The sequence below is a fragment of the Coccinella septempunctata genome, chromosome 9 (genome assembly GCF_907165205.1).
Source record: "Coccinella septempunctata chromosome 9, icCocSept1.1, whole genome shotgun sequence".
In the NCBI taxonomy this organism is placed as follows: domain Eukaryota; kingdom Metazoa; phylum Arthropoda; class Insecta; order Coleoptera; family Coccinellidae; genus Coccinella; species Coccinella septempunctata.
This window is the reverse complement of record NC_058197.1, coordinates 16581553-16605738: the sequence shown is the minus strand read 5'-3', so window position 1 is coordinate 16605738 and position 24186 is coordinate 16581553. Positions and strand designations below refer to the sequence as shown.

The window sequence follows — 24186 nt, the reverse complement described above, 5'->3', positions numbered from 1 at the left end:
ATGGACGCCTTCTCTTCGCTAAACTAAAACTGTTCAAATTTTCCAACAACCATAGAAAATCCTTGCTAAAAACGGGTATTTGCGCAGAAAAATGAGCTCGCGCCGAATCCGGTTATGCGCACTCGCGTGGTTCTCTACGCGCGCTTATTCAAACGAGGCGAGCGCTAAAATGTTGCGCAAATGCCCGTAACTTCGAATAGAAAACTATCGGGTTGGTTTTATCAGTGAAAAACTCATGATCAAATTCAATTCTGCCTTGTAAATACTTCAACTTTCGAGTGAAAAGCTAGGGATTTGAAATTTTCAATGTAGGTTTATTTGGTCCGAATACTTGGGTTAAATTTATTAATTTCCCAAATACGCTGGATGGTTTCGGAGTTTGAGCATCTGCATTATTGTTTTCTTCAATATTTGAAAACTGACAATGCCTCTGAAACTCGGTTAATAGTCTTAAAGTACCGGTACGAAGAGTATTGTAAGTTTTAGGAGTATTAAGAAAATAAGTTATCGTGTAAACGCTTCTTGCTTCCATAATTTTTTATAATCGACAAGGATAAGTTTTGATTGTATCAAGAATCTTTAATTATAGGATTAAATAATTAACGCATCGGATTTTCAACCTCAATTTTCATGAACATAATTGCATTATTTCGATCTGATTTCCCAGAGGATATGAGCTTATTATTTTCAATCCATTGTGTTCTCCCTTTCATGGATAATTCATCATCATTTTGGCGCTGTTATTACAGCCTTGAGTTCAATTCTCCATTCCATCTAAAATCGCTCATGCGGAAATTCTAAATTTTATTTGTCTAGTTGATTGCAATGAATCAGTTCAAGAGGTGTTGAGGTCCAATATAAATCCTCTGGAGTGCAAAAATGAAGCTTAATCTTCTCTTTATTTTGATGATTTCTTCGTTAACTACCATAACCGTAAGTACACTTCAATATTTTATCATTTTATAATTATTCCTTTATCGATTTTCAGAATTCAATGGCAGTTTCTCATAAGAAACACAATCCCTGTTTCTGGATCATAATTTTGAGACCAAATGGTAAAAATTTGATCTGATATCTCGATTTCGTACAATAATTTTGGAATTTTAGCTCCCCAAAATGGTATCGATGTTAGGAATCAAGGGTCATCAAGTTCATCGGCACCAACTAATGATGCTGCTACAGAAACCACCACAGTGGCTGCTGAAACAACAGCAGCTGCAGCATAACGAGAAAAAATGCAAAATATACTGCTTGAATATATTTATTTAACAACAATAATAATGTAGTACTTTGAGCAATACTTTAATATGTGTAATTTTCGTGCTTAAAAATTGTATGAAATGTTCGAATTCACTAGAAGGTAGTGTTATTATTGTGCTTGTATTTCAATTCTTAGGAGGAGAATTAATGGAAAAATTTCCCTGAAAATTGCGGAAAACACAAATAATGACTTATCTGCAACCGGAGTCAATTTTTTTTTCATTTCCAAATAGAATCGAGTGGAAATAAACACTCATCATTAAGGCATATGTCCTATAAATATAACAGGTTCTCAAAATACATCGAAATTCAGGTACAAACAACATTAAACAACGTCTAAAATCTTCAAAAAAGTGCAACAGGAAAAATTATTATTTCAAGTTTCCCCTTCAAGCAAAGATGCTTCCTTCTTGATGAAAAGTTGGTAAAAATCTACATAGGAATATAGAAGGGTGGTTCAATTGCTTTGGTGATTTCTCCCCGCATGAAATTTACGAGTTGCAATAACACAAACAAAGTATTTGAAAATATTTTCAAGGGAAAAGTTCGAGGAAGAAACAATAACAATGGGGGGAGATAATTGAGAGGATTGGTCCCTAATTGCTAAATATTTGAAAATATACCGATGAAGGGAAATAAGTTATTTTAAATGTGATCATTTTATACTCTCAAAATGTGAACGTTCTATCCAACAAATATCTACTTTCCCTAACCAACCTCATACCCTGTCTTTTCTTTACAATTTTAGCACATCCAATCACATTCATCAATATTTAAATCGAAAAATTTCAAACATCAATAATTGGTAAAATCCACCTGTTGCAATATTCAACGAAAAAGCTGTCATTGTATAAATATACATTGGAAAAATCACAAAAATATCACCTATGTCTATAAAGATGGGTTATACACATCTAATAATTGACATTACTTTTCACTAGGACATGCAAGTATATGGGTTTTGTATATAGTTGATATCTGTCTTATACTTTACCACATCAAGTCTAAACAATTGGCAAGATATGTTACCATGCACGACATTAATATATTGCAGTTAAGCCTAAAAGACGATGGTGCTAAAGAATTAAACTTTGATTATATAATGGCGAGGAAAATCCCTCATGACCTGCAGCAAATTGTATCCGTTCTTTCCCAAAAGTTGGGAACCACACATTCTGTAGATATACTTAAATCATACCAAACAAAAAAAGTTAAGTAATATTTAAGTGCTCTTTTGAAAATTAATCCAAAGTGGCAAAGTGAAGAATCAAGGTAAAATCTAGTATTCATTCATTTCAAATAAATGAAAACATAATTTGCTCTTGATGAAAGATCTCCATATTTCAATAATTCAGCATGATCTAGTCGACATTTTCAAATCCAATGTACTCTTGCCTTGTATGACTTGACGATATAGATTGGGATCTAGACAACCCCCTACTACTGACATTGCCGGCAATAACTTTTTCTTTGAGAGTGTTAAACTTCGACTGCATCATCCTAAGTTGAACTTGGAGTGAGGAGCTCAGCTGTTTCTGCAGATCTTGCACTTCCATCAGTTCCTTACGAAGGGACTGATAATTCTCCTTCACTTCGTTCACTGACTTCAGAAGGCTGTTGACCTGGATTGTTTCACCTTCCTCAGAGAATATGTCGCTTTCTATGTTAGTTACTCGTTCCGCAAGTACGTCCATCTTTTCGTCGGTTCTTTTCATCTAAAATTTACATGTAGATCGCGACGATTTGGGATCGTTTTACTTACCCTCTCAGCTATGTTTTCCATCGATCTTTCGATAATTAGATCCTCATTCATGCCTGGGGAAAAATTAGTATGCATTTTTTAATTCGAAATGAGGAATTTGAGGCGATAATCAAATCATTGAGGTGAAAGCAAATCAATTCAAACAACAAAAAAGCCGATCGAAGATGACCTTTAAAAATTAGGTTACCCACCTGTCAAAATAGCTACTGCAGCGCCACAGCGGATACTTCGCGAACTAAGCGCATTCCGAGTCCATTTAAAGAAATTTTTAATAATTAAATACCTAATCAATATTCGAACGTAGTTTTCTCATACTATAGATGTGAAAAATTAACTCTTCATAACTTCCATAACTTTTCCAAAGCCAACACTTCCAAGATATTGAAAAAATTCGTTAGATTCATCGAGATTTATTCAAAAATTGAATATTTTTAAAATAACGAACCTGCGCAACCTAGCTTCGCGCAGATTGCAACATTTCTAACGGATTATTAAAAAAAAATTGGGAAAATGTAGAAATTTAATGAAGACAGTGGATACTTTCGATCTAAATTGAAGTGAATTGAGGTGTACATGGAATTACTTTGTAACAGGAGACATGACAATCGTCCTGAAATGCAAAGAATCGACAGGAAAGAAACCCAGAGATGTTTTGCAATTTTCAGTTGAAATAGCTGAAACACATTAGATTAGGTGAGTTAAATCACACAAATCTCAAATCTATCAACACATAAATATATAGAATATTACGTGGTAATTGAAATACCTTCAAAACCGTATAAGGACGACATTCTGAAGTGCTGGATGTGTTTCAGATCAGATATATGAGGTGAATATTTGAAAAACCCTTTCAATTAGGCTCTAAAATGGAAGAGGAGCACCTGATAAATGAGTTGAACCATCATTCGAGGTTCTCGAGGCAATTTCAAGAGTTGGAAAGGTCTGACGGTGAGTTGAGAAAATTCTTCAGATTCAACAATACGTTCGTTGTTTTCAAATGAATTTATTTTATTTAAAAATATAAAATCACAATAAAAGGTAATATAATATAAATAAAATATTTTTCCATGAGAAAATAAATGGATGATACGTGTAAACTTAAGAATAGGCAAGTAAGTACAAATATAAGGCTACGGTATTTGTAATAACGCAAGTTATATTATATATTATCACATATATATATGAAGAATCGTCTCTTATGCTACTGCGGAGTTCCATTTTTCTTTGTGCCCCTCGAAACCGAATGCGGAATCGTAGTTTCCCTTCGTGATGAACAACCTCTTGAAATGGGGAGTACAATACAACCTACCTTGGTTGTAGGTGTAAGAATCCATTCTGAAAAATGATTTTTTTAGAGTTATGCAAAGAAATTTTGAAGGACTTCAATGTACCTCAAGATGCTATTGCACTCTTTGCATTTAAAGCAAGATTTGTGAAAAAGCCTGCCGTGTACTGAAATCTTCTCCAGTGGATATACCCTCTTCTCACACCCCTCGCAATATTCCATGATGTTGGATAATTCCTTTTTGGGAAAGAAAAACAGTTGCTTTATTGATATTTAAAAAACTAGCTGTAAATTTTGGATTATATTGCCGAAATCCCTCATTTAAAATTTATCACACATAAATGGATTATGGTGAGAAATCCAAGTCAGAGACTTCTGGAATCCCAAGAAAAATGGACATTCAGATATTTGATACTGTGAGAATATTCAGAAACTTGCCTGAAAAACGGTAAAATTGTGTCGTTGCTAACTTACAAATACTTCTGTGAATACATGTTTGGAATATTAAAACTCTTATTATTATTATCTGAATCCAATTAAACTGGATATATACGTTGTTTGATTAGAACGAATGAGAGATTCTCTCAATGATTAGCAGGCAGAAAAAATTAATAACAGTTCTTCTACAAAAACTCCTTATGTTGTGAATTAAACTATCGAACCCTTTTGCACAACTTTAGGTTGTATATATTTTTTTTATTTTACCACGTCGGGATTTTTCCTCATTTTTGTTGTTTGCAATGAAAAACTTCACAAGTATGCGTACAGGTTTATTGCACTCTTAAATAAATTGTAAAATTGGCACAATAACTTAATATCATAATATATAATATTGTCCTAAAAATTATTTCATAAATATAAATTCTAATCAAAGAAGACAACTGTCAGTAAAACTCTTACGGATTCAAAAACATCCTAAAAATTGACATATATAAAATTTCTAAGAACATTATATTCGAAATAAGATAGACGTAAACATTAATACATATAAAATCGACTCTAATATACAACAAATTCTTTCGAAAAATAACAGTTAGAGATATAACACATATTTTTGTTGGGGGTAAAAACAAAAAACATTACAAATTCACATTGAAAATATCGACATTCAATATTTTAAAGTGTTTGTTAGTCTAAAAAAAAATAATTTTTGGTGCCGAAGATGTTTCGAATCTCAAACTTGTTGACGATTCGTGGGGGTAGATTGGAGTCCATAAAAAATTTACTAATTTTTTCACTGTGGACAAAAAAGCGGTTTCAGTTTCTCTTCATAAGTTCAGTGCCCAACAATCATTTTGCCAAACTGGGGTTATCCATGCAATTTCTGTTAAGTGAATTAGTATACGCAACAAAACAACAAAAATGCAAGAAAAATACCAAACGAAATCAACTTAAAATACGATACAGCAAAAGAATTACAAACAACAAAATTAATCATAGGGTGAATGTAAAATATTCATTAAATAAACATATTAATTTTGAATATTTTTGTGCAATTTCCCATTTACTTCAAAATATTTTATGAAAGCTATAAGGAAGCATTGTTAATTCCCTTTCGATTAAAAAAAAAGCCTTATTGTTACAGTCGACAAAACTATCTTATAAAAACAAGGAGGACCTTGAAGTATTTTATTGTATTATTGTAGTACAATTCACAAGTATTAGTTCAAAAGGAGGCAGCTTGTAGGTTTTGAAAAATTTCCCTCATTCTTTTAACTGAATAATTTAATTCATCGTCTCTCAACTAGAAGAAATTTCACAGTTAATAATTGCTCAATAGGTTCACATAGCCCACTTTAAAAAAAAAAAACCGAAAAACTCTTGAATAAGCGAATCATGCACAAAATATTGTAGTACCCGTAAAATATAGATAAATACTTACCACAAATCTGTTAACTTTTATTTTTGGCTGTTTATTTGTTTCCGTGTGAGATTCCCTCATCGATTCGAATCTTTCCCTCAATCTGAAGAAATTAAATGATTAAGCAAGGAGTCGATTGTGAATAGATGGTATAACTTACAATTTTGTCGACTCAATTTGTGATTGTTCGTCTTCATTGATGGTTATGGAGCTGGTCTGTTCTTTTTTGATTTCTTTCGCTTCCCACCTCTCGAACTTGGCCTTCAGCTGTTTGGCACGGGCAGCCTTTTTTGCCTTGGGGAAAAAACGATTTTTATGAAAAATTCGACTGTGGAAAAATCAGGCAGTATATTTCACCTCGATGAGATCCTCGTCTTCTAGTTTTTGAGAGTGAATTTGGTCCAATTCGTCTTCCTCCTCCTCCTCACTTTCCGAGCCTTCTTCTTCACTCGATCTGTCTTCCCTGGCTGGTTCTGGCGGGGGTGTGAACCTTTTTAAGGGTTTAAGGCCTGAATTTAAAAAATAATGTCAGAATTATCAATCGTTTAGTGCTGGAAATATGTGTCACCTTGAGGTTGTGGCTCCTTCGACATGTTTTCCTCCATTTGTCTGAATTTGTTCAACATTTTCGTAGCTGTGTGCGTTTCCTTGGCTATGACAGAATCCTCGATCACTTCGTCTGCTCTCACTATGTCTGGATCGTGGTATAATTCCCTTTCCGGAGTGGAACCCTACAAAACAAAGGGAAGAGATGAAGGGAGCAGATGCAGACGCTGACTGATTCAAAATAGCATAAGCAAAGATGATGATGATGAGTGAAAAATGTTGAAAACTCAAAGGGAAAGGCTCAAACATCTATTGATCGTGTAGAAGAAATATTTAGGGTTAGTGTAAGGTTAACTGTGTTCGTTTTCTTGAATTCAATGTCGTAGTGCTATTCGTGTTTCGTTCTTTTTTTTTTTTTTTTCGTTGAGGATACCATCTCTACGAAGCTCGGGCTAGTGAATTAAGGGCGAAAAATGGATTCGTCCAATTGTTTGAAGGTTAGATATTAGATTCTCAAACACCAAGCAGTTCAACAAAAACACCGATGATTATTTTTTTTATCAACCTTGACTTGCCCCTCTCTGGGGGGCGTGATCCTGAACTGTTTTCTCTCTTTCTCCGGCTCTCTGTAGGTCTCGAAAAATTTAAACCTCTGCTGTATGTCGGCCGTTTCCACGGTAACGTCGTCTATCTGTTCTGTACACTTGACAGTGTCCTGAGAGGCGGACTTCAGTATAAAGGCCTAAAGGTGACAGAGAGAGAAAGCAGAGAGTTGAAATCGGGGGTGGTAAAATCAAACTTGGTAACTACTACTGGGTGGTGGTGGTTTCGGTGAGTGAGGTTTGGGGGTGGATGTAGAGGGGGTCAATCCTGTATAGGTTTGAGGGAAGGTCTACACTATACACTTACCTCTCTCGCTTTTCTGACTTCGAGCTTGGGGGTTACCGCCGATAGTTGGGGAGCTTTCGATGCGTTAGCGTCTAGTTGGAGGAAGAGAGACCTTGACTTTTTGCTAATCTCTGAAAAAAAATTTCATTGTAGAATACCCAAAGTGTTAACAAATTTCTCATGAAAAAAGGGCATTCACACTGAGATTATCTTGAAAGATCCATATTTCCTGATCAGTAATCAATATGCAGACGACTGCGCACTTATCGCTAGCAACTCAGAGGATCTACAGATAATGTTGGACACCTATAAACATATATACAAAGCTTTAGGCCTTAGACTCAATGTTGACAAGACCAAAATCCTGGTAAGTCCGCCAGAAAGCCTTCAAACAGATATCAGCCTGGACAATGAAACTCTAGAACAGGTCGAGCAGTTCAAATACTTGGAAAGCTTCATAAATACTAGTGCTAACCTAGACACGGAAATACAAAACCGTATCAATTCGGAATCACGGGCATTCTGGAAGCTAAAGGCCAGAGTGTTTCAAAATCAAGACCTCAATCTGAAGACCAAAACAGCTGGTTACAAAGCAGTGGTCCTCCCAACGCTTCTTTACGGAAGCGAAAGCTGGACGCCCTACAGGCGACATATTGAACAGCTTGAACAAACGCAACAACGTCATCTAAGACAAATAATGCACATCAGATGGTTCCACTAAGTTTCGAATGCAAAAGTCTTGCAACGCGCGAGTTGTACAACAATTGAGACTCAAGTAACGAGGGCCCGACTCAGATGGAGCGGCCACATTCTGAGGATGCGAGACACAAGACTCCCCAAAATAGCTCTGCATGGCGAATTCACAGAGGGAGCTCGGAAACCATGAGACCAGTATAAGCGGTTTAAAGATTTACTGCATCAATCCCTAAAATCAGTTAATGCCAATCATAACTGGGAACAACTAGCGTTGGACAGATCACAGTGGAGGTCTTTGGTCCACAGTTTTTATGGAGACTCGAGAAGAATACAGCGGCGGCCAGATCTGGTTGGTGACAATCCATGCCCGGAGTGTAGAAAGATCTGTAGGTCACGGTTGGGTCTCTTCAGTCACAGGAGGGCACACAGTCGCAATTAGCCCTAAAAAATTATAAGTCTATTCGCACCTTTATTCTTTTTTTTCTTCCTCTTTTGCCTTTTTGTAGATTTATTCCCGGTAACGGGATACAGCAATGATGATGATGATCAGTAATAAACCACCTCATTTCACAGGTGACAGAAGACTTCTAATTGAAACCTTCGATCAAAGAGGCACCAATAAAAAGTGGACCAAACCATTATCAAATGGAAGGGGAGTAATATCTCCCCTTCTATGGAGCCCAGTAGTGGATGAACTGCTCTACAGGCCCACGGAGCTTGGCTACGAATGTATAGGAGTTCCTGACGACTTATTTTTAATAGTAAGTAAAACCGACAACATCCTTAGGGGCCTTGGCTGTTACTTCGTGAGTATCCAGGACCGGTATCCCCATATAAGTGGTTCTTAGGCCAGCTGAAGCTCTGGAAACTTGCATACCATGTGTTCAGCTGTGTCTGCTTCTGATCCACAGAGCCTCAGATATCATCTGCTGACTTTCCCATACGGTACAAGTGATATTTGTACCGACAGTGCCCTGTCAGCAGTCCCACCATCACCCGAAGCTCAGATCGTGACAGCTACAGCAGATTTCTGGTGAAGGTCGGTGAAATCATCACGAATTTCTTCGACTGACAAAGCCCAGGAGTGTATCTACAGAGGGTTATTCTGTTGTTCAACTCTCATTGTTGGACCGTAGCCTTATATTGGTCTTTTCCAAGCCTACAGAAAGGCTCAGGTCCAGCAGGTGTTAACTTTGATGCTCTTTTTGCAAGTTCATCGGCTTTCTCATTTTCTTCAACACCACAATGCCCTGGTACCCAAAGTTGAGTCACTTTTTTGCCTCTGGCCAGTTGCTTTATGGTATTATGGAACTCCCATGTCAGCAGAGATCTCTGGCAGCGTGATTCCAGGGATCTCAGCGTGGTGATATAGATATGCGCCCCTTTGAGGTTCTTTTTAAAATACTCCTGAGAGCATACGTAAACAGCCAGTGTCTCGGTCTGTAAAATAGAGGGTTCACTTCCCAGGGCTTTAGAGACGCTCAGTTTAGGTCCATATACGTCAATGCCAGTGTCCCTTTCTGATTTTGATCCATCAGTGAACCACGTTACGAAACTTATTGCACTAGGACGGCCAACTATGACCGTTGCAAAGGGCGTTTCGAAATCCTAGATGATTTTGCCAAGAGCTTTGAGTCCAGTTGGTTCAATATCCTCATGGGAGAAGGATAACAACACAATTCATCATCCACGGCATCTCTTATAAAACGAAACGAAACATCCAACAATATTCTCGAGATATTCACTTACCACTCTCGTACACCTCTTGCTCCTCTTCATCCTTGCCCTCCCTGACGCCCTCCTGAACGATCTCGCCCTTCTCGAACCTCTCCTTTATCGTCTTAGTATCACAAACTTTGATCTCCTCCTTCTTCATATTAACAGTGGATTCGGACTTCATGACGGCCTCCTGATACGCCTCCTTCATTTTACCCTGTTTACCCTGGAAAGACCCGGTCGTTGAACAATTTTTCATCATCGCCTAGCGTATATCTCTCACCATGAACAATTTATTCCTAATCGACTGTATTTCCTGTTTTCTCTCCTCCCTCCTCTCGTCTCTCCCGTTAGATTCGCCGTGTTCGAACTTGTTCTTCACGTCCGACATTCCGGTGAAATGGAAAGGTTTCTCCTTTTGGACCCTCTTCGCTCTCACCAGTTCCGCGTCTTCTCCGTCCGGTATATCCTCTTCCTCTTCAGATGAGCTTTCCTCGATGGGTATACCGTTCAGGGATTCGTCGGTCACCCCTATGTCCATCCCTTTGGACTGAAATCTGAAAGAAGAATAGTTTTAAGAACGTTGCTATTTTCTAATCCACAGAAATCTTGGATAAATATTTATCTGGACCGATGAGAGTTCGTTGATTTTTAAATGGATGTGGCTTGATAAGAATCCATAATTAAAATAAAAAAACCGAATTACATGATTTCCACTACACGTGTTTCGCTATCACTGTAGCATCTTCAGGTGGACGATGGTAAAATTAATTATTCGGTAGCAATAAACTCAACTTCTGATTGTCTAGAGGGAGTAATGATAATTCCCAGAACATTCAAAGCATTTACACAGGGTCAATCCTTGACTCGTGCAAATAGTTTAACAATAGATTCTTGAGATCAAAAGAAACAATTTTTTCGATACAATATTTTCCGATTTGGCCCTGATAAAAAGATATAGCCATTTTAAGTTTTCATAAAGAGCTGTGTCACCCTTGGAAAATCAAAATTACCTTCAGAATAATTAGCTAAATCTGTTACAATACAGATCTTTTAAACAGAGTTGCATTCAGCCAAAGTACTCAATTTTTCAAATTTCCCAGATATTTTTTAATTTTTGAACATTAAATAACTCGAAAACGGCGCATTATACGAGAAAATATGAAGAATACTTTTAGTTTACAAAACTATATTCATCAGATAGCGTGCAACTTAGTTTCAAGAGTTGGGTTCTTTGAATTTTTGGTATTTTTATGGTACGAAATGGTCGTAATGAGCAAACTGAAAGACGTGGGTGATATCTTGTGTTCGAAAAACATTCATCAAATGAATCAAAAACATTTCATTCATTTCATTCTATAGAACCGTTTGTGAGATAGAACTAAAAATATTTTTTTTATGGTTTTTCAACAGCCAATATCTTTCAAACCGAGCCGATTCGGAAGAAATGGTAAAGGAAAAAAGTGTTTATTTTGACCTCAAGAATCTAGGGTTGAAATATTTGTACGAGTCAAGGACTCACCCTGTAGACCAAGTCAAATTATAGGGATTATATCCTATATTCTTCCATGGCATCGAAAACTATCATCTTCCTTGAGATTTTAGCTCTGTGTAAATCGTGTAATTCAGTTTTTTTTTAAAATTTATTCGATTACTTACTTGGCTAACTTAGATAGTATGGAAGGAGATCTCTTAACGTTAACTTGGGTACGTTCTATCGTATTGTCTGATGTTTGGTGCTGTTCGAAGACTTGGAAACGTTCTTTGACATTGAGGCTCTGCAGTTCTTCGAGACCCAGATCTGGTTTATCGCTCGCTACAGAAAAAAAATATCGATTTCAAGGATATTTTCACTCAAGAGGGGCAAACAACACGAGGTTAATTTTCGATGTTTTCAAACGGTTCAAATTGAATCGAAAGTTACACATTTTGTGTTAATTCAAACCAAGTGGACGTTTCAAGTCCGAAATGTTAAGGTGCAAAGGGGTAGCAAGAAAAGCACACTAATTTTCTGATTATCAAACCTCTAACTACGTCTGGAGGTAATTCTACAGGCTGATTTTCACGTATTATTACTTCTGTTTTTCTCTGTTTAGCTGCAAAAAAGGTATATTCAAGTGATAACTTGTAACAGGTTGACGTTGAAGAGTCACATATTCTAAAAGTAAAAGAGTCTCAGAGTGCTACCTATTTTGGCCATCTGATCTACATACACCATCACACACTTCAACAATTAACTGTATTTATAGTGATCCAAATGTTCCCTACTATTCTAGGCCCAATTAAGAAAAACTTACGTGGTTCATCCGTGTCGTCCACAGCCTTTGGGACAAAAAGTGCCTTGAAATGGGGTTTACAGTATAATGTTCCTTCGTGACTTTCATAAGTGTCAACGCTGAAATCGAGATATAAACGAGTGATTATTCGTTCTTTAAAAATCCCAACGGAACTCACTTCAGCTGTTTGTTGCATTCGTGGCACCTGAAGCAGTTCTTGTGCCAGACCGCCTTCTCCGCCTTGATCTGTTCCATTTGAAACGCTTGTTTGCCACAGCACTTACAGAGTGTTGCGTCGATAGCCGTTCCCTAAAAATGAGGAGATCTTTTGATTTAGCGCCGTGATATCTCGAATTTTTCCTATGCGATAAACGTCTCGTATGACAAATCAGAGAAATAAGTATTTGTGGTTCTAAGACTTACGTTGAATTTTTCCTGAGCTTTGGTGGAATCGCTGCTTCTTATGTGCAAAACGTTCTTCTTCTGTAGAGCGTCGAATTTGCTGAAACTCGATTTCTAAAACGAAGAAGAAAAGGAAACGTTGTAGATTGTATCTTTCAGGTTGAGTATGGGGTTATAGGGTGCGGAAAAATAGACAAAAGTGGGAGGTGCTATTGGAAATATATCTCTTGAAACTCGAATTAGATGCTTCTTGCGTTGAAGGTTTGAATTTGAGTAAATTCTAACAAGTTCCCATTTCTAATCTACTTGAGCTAACTGAACAGAAATGCCCCTTTATGTTACTTTGTCAAAAACGAAGCTAAAATGTTGTTGAGCGATATATTTCCATTCGTACTGTGTGCTGTTAATTCACAAACTAATGAAGAACTTACCACTGGAGCTAGGTTTTGACTACTGCTACATAATAAACTAAGTTTGGACCTCGTGTAATCATGTGTTTTTTCTTGGCCATGATGAGAGCTCGAGTAAAATTTCTCTTTCTATTATGTTAATGAAAATGCAACCATGCAACAACATGCAAAGAATACTGTTAATAATAGATTCATCGTCGAAAATAACTCACAGCAATTTGATATGCATCAGTTCAAGATGGGCCACAGAAGTACAAGCACGAACGGCTTCCAAAATTGTCGGAAAGCTTGAGGAAGAACAGAGAGTAAACTACAAACTAACTGCTCGTCAAAAGTTTAGTATATTGGTGTTTTACCAAGATACACATCATCTCAACACCAGTAGAAGACCGTTTTTAACTATTTAGTGCCTCTCAGCACTAGCGAATGGCAAGTCCAAGTACTCCGGATGCAAAAGGTACTTTAGACGACCTCATAAAGTCAATCTAACATAGAGACGCTCTTCAAAAAGGGTTCCACTCGCCCGCGAGCACAAGCGTACAAGGTTAAAGTGAGTATTAAGGAGAAACATTGTGTACACACGCTCCTTTCGAAAAGGCACAACAATAGTTTGACAAGAAATTGAACAGGAACTGGTTACCTGGTGGTAATGTTTTATTCTTCTTGTTAAATGTGAATACATCATTTCTTTGTGATCTAGTGAATAATTCACTATCCTTCTTTTGACGAGCAGTTTACTACCAACTTATATGAAATCTCGAAGAGCCTCTGCTTCGCTATTTTTAATAAAATAATTACAACTAAAGTTTTGTGTGATATTTCAGTTAATGTCTTCGATTTAACCAGCAGTTTTATTTCAGATAAGTTCGTTGAGACCGGAAACTGCAAAGTAGGAACAGATAAAAGCTAGGTGAAAACAGTTGAACTTGTGTGGCCAATCCAGTTGAAAAATATTCTTACCAACGCCTTCACAGAAACTCCAGACAGACTCTTATCGATATGTCTGTGATTTGATGATGTTAGGGAGTTCAGAGATTTTGAACGCTAGAAGCGAAACAAACAAGAAAAAACATGCGTGTTAAGAAAAATCTGCGATGTACAAAAATAATGGTAAACGACAATGATGAGGATTATGATCGATGTAAGTATGCAAGAAATGGTGAGTAGGCAGTTTGAATTTGAAAGACTCTAAGCGGAATTGTTGTAAACGAAAAACAAATTGCTAATAGCGCATTGTTTAAGACAGCTGATGATAGCAATAACTGGATGAGTGCCTGAATCACATGATTTTTTCATGTCTGGTAGGTTATGTAGATAGGCGCTTTTTTTGAGACGTAATATCGACACAAAGAGCTCCAGGATGTTTTTTATAAGTTTATAGCAGCGTCGTGTCATCGAATCAGAAGGAATTCACCCGTTTTTTACGCCGTATTAATTATTTATAAACAACGGTTGTTTTGCGCCGATTCTTGGCGTTTCGAAACGGATAAAACCATTTTCCCCCCATCAATATTGATGGCGTAGACCCCGTTTTAATCTCGGCGTTATCTAGAAAACGATTTAGAAATTTATTATTTGCATCCTCGGGCCTGACAACTGACAAAGGAGCGATATACAACGCGGAAGGATTCGTGGGCGTTTCGTACGACTACTCGAGCCGAGTATACTGGGCGTCCCAACTAACTTATACCAATTTAATGCCTTCGAGATAGATTTTTATGAGTTGCTGGCCTAGATGGTCAAGTATGAACGACTTGAGTATGTTTGTTATTGCACAATTCGTAATTTCCTTCTGGGGCTACTAGAGGAATCTGTGTGTCACATCATTTGGCGAGAGACTGATATTGGTATCAGTAGGAGTGAGTTTATTGTTTACACCGAGCCTACCAAGGGTACTTAGGCAGTTTCAAACTGATTTTGATGTACAAGAGCTGGATCCAAGTGTTTTAAGAGTGTGGAACTATTCATGAGTTCCATTACTGGGGAATTATAGTAAGATTTGATATCTAGTTCTTGCATACTTCATCTCTGAATGATGAATGGTATAACAGTAATGATAATGGTAACTGTACAGAGTATGAAGGAGGGTATTCGTTGAATTCTTATGGATGTCGTGGAGGAACTTATCCAAGAAGATAATTCGAAAACTCAAACTTTGAACGTAAATAAGGAAAACAAAATTAAAAGAGTATTTTCGAAGTTTCTTCCGGTTCTATCTACAAAGGTGTGGTTCGGGAATGAGATCAACTTCTACTTATTTCAATTTCAATTCTTACCATCCTATTTTCTAGTGAATATTCCTTTTTAGGATGCGATTTTCTACTTTTATCATCGATTTTTGTTAAATCTCCAAAACTCCTACACTGGTTTTGTTAACAGAAAAAAGAAAGAAAACAAAATAAATAAAACGAAAAAAATGTATAGCGATAGGATATTGCGGGTGCAGTTCGATGAAAATCGTTGCGATAAATTGAGATGATGTCATCCTATCTCTGAGCGTTGATTGTGCGCTGGCACTTCATTTGGCGTCGTTAAACAGTGCACGACCCACTTAATCAAGAAGTCAAAAGTGTATGTATGCAAGATGATTAAGGAATGACTAAGTTTTGATTTATTTTTACGACGCGATTCTCAGCGAACGTCACCCTTCTGAAATTCTTGGAAACTTACCAAACTCTTAACGTTCACGTTATAAAACGAATCCAGGTTAGTTTCATTCTAAAAACACGATTAGTGATCAGAAAAACGGAAGAAAAACCAGGCAAGAATCAATTTTAGTGTGAAGAAGATGGAAAAAAAAACAACGATATCATACATCAGAAATAATGATAATAAAACAAACTGATTAAAATCGGAAAACCGACAAAAGCGACACAAATTGATGACTTACAACTGAAATGTTTTCTTTTTCTTCCTTGCGCGATTTTTTGGTTTTTTTCTTTTTCATCGCTTTTTCGGCCATGTCAGAGTCGAACGCAGTGGTCGTTTCCACGTAAGTTTCCGTTATTTGGGTGCTCTAAACGGGAAAAGAATAATGAAGGATAAACTGAAGAGAACTTATTGTACACAGTAAAATCAGATGGGCGAGTAGCCAGCGGCAGGCTGTGCAGAATTGGTAATTTTCAAATTTTTGAATCGCTATTTAAGATTTCTTGTACGCTCTATAGCTCCCAGAAAAAAGTAAGGTCCTAGGGTCAACAGGGGTGGTTTAGGTGTATTGTCCTCTTCTCAGTAAGGGCACTGATCACCAGAATCAGTTGGTTTCCCCCAAGGGCCAGGAGTTTTTATCTCAAGCTTCAAAATGCGAAGCTTTGACTGCTTGAGATCACTCGTTCTGCTCTAGGCAAAGATAAACTTCCTATCGGGAAATCTCACAAAGATGACAGATGTACTACCTTCTGCCTCATATTTCCTCTGCTTGCCAGCTCATGCTGAGCTTTCCTACAAAGTTCTACTAGTTACTGGTTGACCTTGACATCAGAAAGTGATTGCAGCGTTGCCCAGCATAAATATGTATTTGAATGAGTATCCTTTCCGAATGTTCTCTAGCGCTCTGCCTGCTCCATGCACCAGTTCTTTCTGAAGAGCGAACATATTGCTCTGAGGTGCACCAGTCCATATGGAAGTCACAGAGCCAACCACGAACCATTTGGGACCTTCAGGCTCAAGAACAAGACTGTTCAATGTAGAGCCTCTCTATGGAAGAGGGATTTGGGCTTTCTCTACCATTTTGAGAGCCTTGACGTGGCAACTGAATAATCCCTTGACCCAGACAAAGATAGGAACTTGTAAAAAAGGTCCTATTTTGACAACTCTACGAAGAGGAGTGCACCACGCAGTTTTTGTCATGTAAAACTTTAAAATAAGGGTAATATTTTCGAAAAATTGTTAGACAAAAGGATATGAAGTGAATGGAACAATTAATACTGGGGTTTTTTCGTTTCTGCCCCTCAACAATTCAAAGTTTTAACCGTCATTCTCACAGAACTGCCGCTTATACTCGAACATCTAAGAGGGACACAATTTCATGGTTAATGATGCAGATCAAAACATCAAGCAAGCAAGCACGCCATTCGAGAACACAGCCATCAAAAATGCAACAATAAACGAGGACAAGCACGTTCGTAACTCTTTCTTTCTCACCTCCCCACGTCTAAACATCATCCCACGACGCATCTACCCCAGCTTAGATAAAACAATCGAACACTCACCTCCACTGTATCGTCTTTCTGTTCGAACTTGTTGATCTGCCTCATGATGTCCACCGACTTCAGCTGGTTAACGTCGTGTTTCTTGCCCTTCCCGGCGGCGTCTTCCCTCTCGTCGCCGCCCTTCATGAACTGCGAGGTTAGGTTCTGGACGATCTTGGCCGGCACGGTTTCCGTGTCCTTCTCGCGGTTCTTGACGCCGGCGTCGGATTTGGTCGACACGTAGTTCTTGACAATCTCGTCCACTATCCTGGTCTGGGCTGGAGACCTGGCCTCGTAGAAGGCCTCGTCCGTTTCGTCCTCCTGACGGTAGTCTCCACTTTCCTGCGGTTTAGCCTCCTCGGTGACCTTGGGAGGATCAACGTGAGCCTTCCGTTTGGGCTCTTCGGTCATCGCGATGTACTCTATGACCTCAGCGTCGTCGTAACCGACCTTCTGGGGCTCCAGATCCTCCCTGCCGGCGTCCTCCTGGTAATCCCTCTCGTTGTTTATGTAGTCCTGGATGACGCCGAACCTGTCGTTCCTCCTCGCGAAATCCTCCGGCCTGGAAGGGTCCAGGACCATGTTGGACGAGTCCGAGTCGGACACCTGCTTGTCCAAGGAGTACACGTCGCTTATCTCGGTGACGTCGTCGTCTTCGCCGAAGTCCGACGTCCTGTTGCGTTGCTCGATCTGCGAGACCACGTCTTGCACCTCCTCGGACGCCGGTTCGGACGTGTTCTCCGACGTGTCTTCCAATCTGTCGAACAGACCGGCCGTTACGAGCGATTCCATGAGGCTGGACGCGAGGAAATTCATCGGATGTGGTGGTGGGAATCGAGACCCGCGGCTCGGAACAATGGTCGCGGAATATTCGGTACGATAGGTGGTGCGGGCGCTGAGTCAAGGGTTTATCGCGTCGCTAGATAAACGGTGGAACAAACGCAGTTATCCGACTGCAATTAGTTTTGGTGATAAACGCATACGGTGAGCTAATTTGCCGGGGAACAATGCTACCGATGTACTGAGAGCGCGTGTACTCGTTTACCTAGTCAATGAACAAGAACTATTCAAGATGGAGAGCTCTATTTCGTTGAGTTTTCTTCGACGCTCTCATAACATCCCAGAATCCATGATGTGCGAGAGCTTTGATCGCAGCCTGACTGTCAGAGTGCCATACCACAGTTCTTTCGATGGCGAACATTCCTGCCTGAAATATGCTCAAGAGGGAAGTTTTAGAACCATCTCTGTGCCATTTGGTAATGTTTTTTTCGAGAGCTGGCATTGTACTCTTTGCTAGCATCGTAGTGATCAGGTTCTCTGATTCCTAATTGTCTCATTGCACGTACCTTCCCTAGGGTAATCTTATGAGCTAATCTATCACGAGGTGAAGAGGTGTGAGCAATGCCCTAGTTGGGCACGTTCTCATAGGTGCAGTGATACAAACATCTTTGTATTAGGATTCAAAGATATTTGGCCAGAGATGATTAAACTCTCTAAATCCTAATTGTCTCATTGCACGCACCTTCCTTGGGTAGTCTTAGAATAGCCTTATGGGCTAATATCTATCACGAGATGAAGAGGTGTGAGCAATGCCCTAGTTGCTCACGTTCTCATGGCTCCAGTGATACAAACACCTTTGTATCCTATGGAGGATTCTTCTGCTACTGTGCTGAGTTTCCTTGGCATGCCAGACTATTGCCTCATAAGTCTGACACTGATGACATACGTCCATCGCAGTATTTTTGGGTTACATCCCCATGTCCTACCAGTCAGACTTATGCACGCCATCTGCTTTGCCATGCTTGGGCTACAGAAACTTGAATTCTAAGGTTATTCCCTTAAATTTGACTTCAGACTTCCACTCTCTGATGTCTCCATTTAGAGAGAGGGATCTCATAGTTGGAAGTTCCTTTTCTGGGTAAATGGGAATCACTGCGGTCTTAGTTGGGTTAATGTTTAGTCCCACTGACCAAATCGTGCATTGAACAGTGTTTCTTGGAGTTTAAATAATCCAAACTTTGAGATAAGGTCTATTTGGGCAGGTTTGAGGGACAAAACCCAACATTTTCCTGAAATTCATTCGGGGTTATCTGGGATGTCACTTTTGGTTATATCGAACCTCGTTTTTTCGATGGTTTGCTCAATATATTATCCCTTTTTTAGATTCAAAATGGAATGCTACGATCATAGCTACTTGCCCTTTACTTGCCAGAAGGATGAATATTTTAAAAACTGTTAATGAGGCCATTTTGCACGTTTCTCACTCCGATTCGAAGAAATTTACAGCACTTTCGGGATATTGAAGGGATAACACGTGCTAAGGTAAGTAAGACAATCAATTCTAATCATTTCATTTCTTCATGTTCCCCGTTTACTCAAGTTTCTAGAAATTGTCTGAATTGACCAATGAAGATTGCTTGAACCTCATTTACTTCATGGCGAATGTAATCGAGTTGTGAAGAAGACAATTAGACCCTAGCATTTCTGAGCATTTTCTAGGTCATGAAACCGCTCGTTAAACCCCTGAAAAGGACGTAATGACAATCGTTTTTCCAACATAACTTCTGAATGGGCTACACTGCTCAAAAATTGAAGTGGATAATTGATACTGCACAATACCAGATGAGTTCTAATAGCTCATTATCCCACATACAGACCACAAAAAATGATATACACCTACAATAAATGACTTTCTCGAATTTTTTCAATAAGGCCATTAATTGTCATGAGGACCATGTTTTGTATAATACGTCTCTAGATGTAGACATAGACATCTTTGCAAAGTATCCCCCTTACCTTGGAAAATTTGATTACAGTCTATATAGTGAGTTTTCTCCCCAAGATACACCTCAATTTTTGAGCAGTGTATTGGGGCATTATTCGAAGATACTGGACACATGATTTCCTTATGTTATTCCTGGCGATTTCTACAGGAATTGCTCGTGGTAACAAGATTGAATTCACCGAGACTCAGTCTCTTCGCGAAAGACGAACGGACCACGAAAGGTCCCTTGCGGAACCCCACCCCAACCGTGCGAAACCTCCCGCAGCTCGATCACCACCACGTCCACCCACTTACCTATTGAAACAATCCGTGCCCGCCTTCAGTTCCTCCACGTTCTCGTAGATCTGCTCGTCCATCGTCTCAAGGTTCTCGTAGATGTTCTCCTGCACCTGCTCCACGTACTTCTCGGCAGGGGGCGGCGCCTCTATCTCCTCCACCGCCTCCTCCAGCGCCTCAACAACATCTTCCGTGTCCGCCGCCACCTCCGGGTTGGCGGCGGGCGCCTCCTCGCTCCGACTGCTGTCTTTGGGGGAAGAGTTGGCGCTCGACTCCCTCCTGAAACCCTTCAGGAAGTCGACGTTCTCCTCGGACGGCGTCAGCATCGGCGACGTGACGGTCTGCGTGAAGAACAACGTGGACGTGTCGTCGGTGGAGAGCAGCATGCGGTCTTTGGCGGATTTCAGGTCGGGCGCCTCCATTGAGGCCGCCGTGAGGAGGGTGAAACTGGGTTTCGTCACTTCCGGTTCGTCCTCAGTCCTCAGATCCTCGTAGATCGCCTCCGCCTTGACCGTCTCCTTCTTCTCGACGTTGCTCTCCATGTCCACGTATTCGGAGGACGTTTTCTGGACGTTCTCGTATATGTTCTCGGTCTTGTGTGGTAGGTCGGTGGCGTGGCCGTTCGACATCTTGGACTCGTTCAGGATCTCCTCGGTCCTCTCAGTCTGGATGAAGGTCTTGGTGATGGTAGCCGTGGTTTTGACGGTCTCGATGTTCTCGTAGAGGTTCTCTTCTTGTTGTCGCGGTGATTCTGCGTCGTTTTCGAGCGGATCCTGAAATGTTAGGTTAGTTGCACACCAAAACGCACACGGGGGTGGGTGTTAGAGGGCGGAGAGGAGAGCAATCAGAAACGAAGACTCTGAAGGAGCAGTAATGGTTGGAATCAATTCAATGTCACTGCTTTAAGGTCTGCTGTGTTCTCCAGAGTTCCAATGAACTTCAGTATCTAAGAGGGTTTCAAAGAGGCTAAGTTCTCATTCATCCTATAATTTTCTTGTCCAACACATTCCTCACGCAGGCTTTCAATGGCGAGGCATTCTGTAACCAGGTGAAAAGAAGTTTCCTTCTCTTACCACAGAATCTACACTCGTCTATTTCTGACAATCCAATTCTCATATGATTTCTTAGGCGACAATGTCCAGTAAGGAAGCCGCTGAGGAGGCTCAGATCCAAATGCTTCTTGGATCTTGCGGTCTTCAAATTCTGGAGGAATTTCTGGAATAATCCATTCCTGGAAGAATCTTCCAGACTGTTTCTCTTTTGGTTTTTTCCTTCTCCAGAAACTCTTTCCCCTAGGTGCATTTTCCTAAACCACAGAAAAGCTCTGGGTCAGTAAGTGGCGATTGTACTCTCTCCCTGGCGAGTGTGTTTCATAGTTTCTTTTTTAGATGGACTGTTGAACTCGAGAGATTTCTGAGGACCTATGTTCTTCAGGAGTTACTTACAGTTGATTACACAACTTCTGACCCAAACTGAAAATGGAAAGACTAGGGGACACGTTGACAGAAAAGCCTCAAGTCTAAGGTGAGACTCCCCACCTTAGGAGTAGTATCTGTTGGGTCCCTCTATCTCAGACTTGGTAAGGCTGCTACAAGAGAACAGAATCTGTCCACTTCATCTGTGCCCCTGTACCGATAGCACAAACGACAAGTAGTTAACGGCATTCTGTTAAAATGTTCATTGAAGAGGTGGCCAGTTAGAGTACTACTGATTTACCAGACTCATTTATTTCCCCTCAAGGGCAAGGGGTTTTTGACCTCAAGCTCAGAGGAGCTTCAATTATCTGAGATCACTCCTTGATACTCATTCTCCTACTCCTATCATATACTGCCCCACAAAATTCGTGGAAGAATTTTGAGTGCAGTAAGGAGTCTTTGACCAGATTGCTGAGTTAGCCTTGCTCGATTTCTCCAGCGGTGAAAGCCGTTTGAATTCTTAAAGTGTACATGGGGCTGGTTGATTAGGATGCAAAGCCCTTTGTAGCTGATCCCAAGCGTGTTCAATGGGATTGAGGTCTGGCGAGCGAGGGGGAAGGGCCAAATGCGGAATACCCTGAATTTTCGGAGCTCCATCGACGGGTGTTGCAATTTATGCAACTGCGTGGTAGTGACACTAATCTCATGCGTAGTATTGGAACGATGGCAAAATGAACTACCCCGTGAATTGATTCCAACGAAATTTGGGTTTGGGGAGTATACACGTGATTGCTTTTCTCTCCGCCGATTGGTCAAAGGGAACAACGATAAATCACACACTTGGCTAAGGCAGTTTCTAAGACGCATATTGAACTCTTCCATTAGTGATTCTTCCAAGTTATCCTCACTTACTATTCTCGATTTCTTCACTGTCTCAGCCATCTGAAAAACGAAAAGACACACGTTAGGAATTGTATTACCTCGAAATTAAAGAAAAAACATTGCAAATTTAAACTGTTCATGAGTATAGAAAGAAGAAGCTGTGTAGGCAAGAATTGGTTCCACTAGAAGGTTGTGTCGACATTGTCTAATGTGAAAAATAATATAGAGCATCAGTTAACAATAGAACCTTGAAGTATCAGCGCATTTTTCCCTATTATGAGAAGGGCGTTTCAATCAACGGGTTAATTTGAATTCTAAGTCTTCAACTCAACTTTTGAAGAGCGCTGGGCTACTTATTAGCTTCGTTTGACCTTTACCTAGGTTTTCCATCCTTCCAATGCCCTCTTGGTCCTTAAATCTCGATCCCGGGACATTTCAAACTTGTCGAGTTTTCCCTGAAGGTTTTCCCCAACTTCCAGACATGCAATCACTCAAAATCGGATACGATACCGTCCGCAAAGTACAAAGAGCGAGATTCCTACAGAATTTCGTTGAAAACCGCGTCTCACCGACTCCTCTACAGTCGAGAGCTCGAGTCAAGGTCCCCCAGAAACCCTAGACGGCTCCTTTAACCGCGGCTTTCAGTTCACACATGGACGGGCACGCCTGCCAGACGAGGGGGCCTCGAGGGCCCCCTTTGCCCTTCGCGAAACGTAGAAAACGCCGAAGCCGCGTGAAGTGGCACCACCGCGTGTTCAGCAATGAAGACCGAGGTTTGGAATGGACTGTTTGTCTGGCTTCCGTAATATTCCGTATGTAAGGAGGTCGAAAACTTTTCGATTTGTGTTAAGGAAGACGTTACACATTTAAAATTGGTCACAGAAAATCTCCCCATCAGAGAAATAATAAAGAATGTATCACGTTCGACAGTGAATGATGTCAAATAAAGTTTAGGTTCGATACAAAACACTCAAAAATTGAAATGCAGAGCTCCTAACCTAAGAAATTGACCAACCGAATGGCAGATAGCAAACATTTGAACGATATCTAACAATTGTCAGATGTCAGACAAATGTCAGATGTCTTGTTGTCAGGTGGCGAGTTCGAGCATATTAACCATAGACATAGAGACATGGACTGTGCCTTTCCTTTATATCTATGCATGAAATACGGTCAAAAAAAGTGACAGAGAGAAAAACACGTCGGGAATGCAGTTGTCTTTTTCTAGAATTTTGATTGGTCTACACTCACCTCTATGTGAACAAAAAAGAGAAAGGTATATCCCGACGAGCTTTTCTCTCTTTCTAATAAATAGCCAATTTCATGCTGGCATTGCTCAGTCCATGTCTCTATGTCTATGATATTAACTAAGAACTTATACCTAAGAAAGGGACCAATCTCATGGGCTCAACAAGTGCTCGCCATCTGTCAATTAAATTGGTCTCTTTCTAAGGTATCTGTGGTTGTCCCCAGTTTCAGATTAACAAAAATGACCCTTGGTGTGTTTTCTTGCTTTATTATATATACACTGCGTAC

General features: G+C 39.8%; 2 protein-coding genes across 14 annotated transcripts in view; both read right to left on the bottom strand.

Annotated features, from left to right (window-relative positions):
- Positions 1-1245: 1245 nt before the first annotated feature.
- LOC123320688 lies at positions 1246-3229 on the bottom strand. Its single transcript, XM_044908073.1, has 2 exons — positions 3023-3229; positions 1246-2975 (listed from the first exon to the last, which is right to left on the bottom strand). Exons 1-2 carry the CDS (start codon positions 3095-3097, stop codon positions 2622-2624), a joined length of 429 nt encoding a protein of 142 aa, XP_044764008.1. The 5' UTR covers positions 3098-3229; the 3' UTR covers positions 1246-2621.
- Positions 3230-4009: 780 nt separating this feature from the next.
- The window catches only part of LOC123320762, a 58301-nt gene continuing 38124 nt past the window's right edge, over positions 4010-24186 (bottom strand). For 2 of the 13 annotated variants that reach the window (XM_044908171.1, XM_044908172.1), the window contains 23 exons: positions 22609-22710; positions 20372-21126; positions 17314-18049; positions 15993-16118; positions 15773-15820; positions 15379-15465; positions 14063-14146; positions 13124-13231; positions 12714-12806; positions 12469-12599; positions 12312-12409; positions 12039-12110; positions 11674-11830; positions 10298-10571; positions 10048-10240; positions 7624-7733; positions 7280-7456; positions 6737-6899; positions 6526-6677; positions 6329-6462; positions 6190-6271; positions 4414-4544; positions 4010-4357 (listed from right to left, as the gene is read on the bottom strand). In XM_044908171.1, coding sequence (XP_044764106.1) covers positions 4219-4357; positions 4414-4544; positions 6190-6271; positions 6329-6462; positions 6526-6677; positions 6737-6899; positions 7280-7456; positions 7624-7733; positions 10048-10240; positions 10298-10571; positions 11674-11830; positions 12039-12110; positions 12312-12409; positions 12469-12599; positions 12714-12806; positions 13124-13231; positions 14063-14146; positions 15379-15465; positions 15773-15820; positions 15993-16118; positions 17314-18049; positions 20372-21126; positions 22609-22710 — 4152 coding nt within the window. In that variant the 3' untranslated portion in view covers positions 4010-4218. Of the gene's footprint in view, positions 4358-4413; positions 4545-5064; positions 5545-5922; positions 6052-6189; positions 6272-6328; positions 6463-6525; positions 6678-6736; positions 6900-7279; positions 7457-7623; positions 7734-10047; positions 10241-10297; positions 10572-11673; positions 11831-12038; positions 12111-12311; positions 12410-12468; positions 12600-12713; positions 12807-13123; positions 13232-14062; positions 14147-15378; positions 15466-15772; positions 15821-15992; positions 16119-17313; positions 18050-20371; positions 21127-22608; positions 22711-24186 lie in introns of those variants that run through there. The other 11 variants (XM_044908174.1, XM_044908175.1, XM_044908177.1 and 8 more) reach the window with 10 other exon arrangements.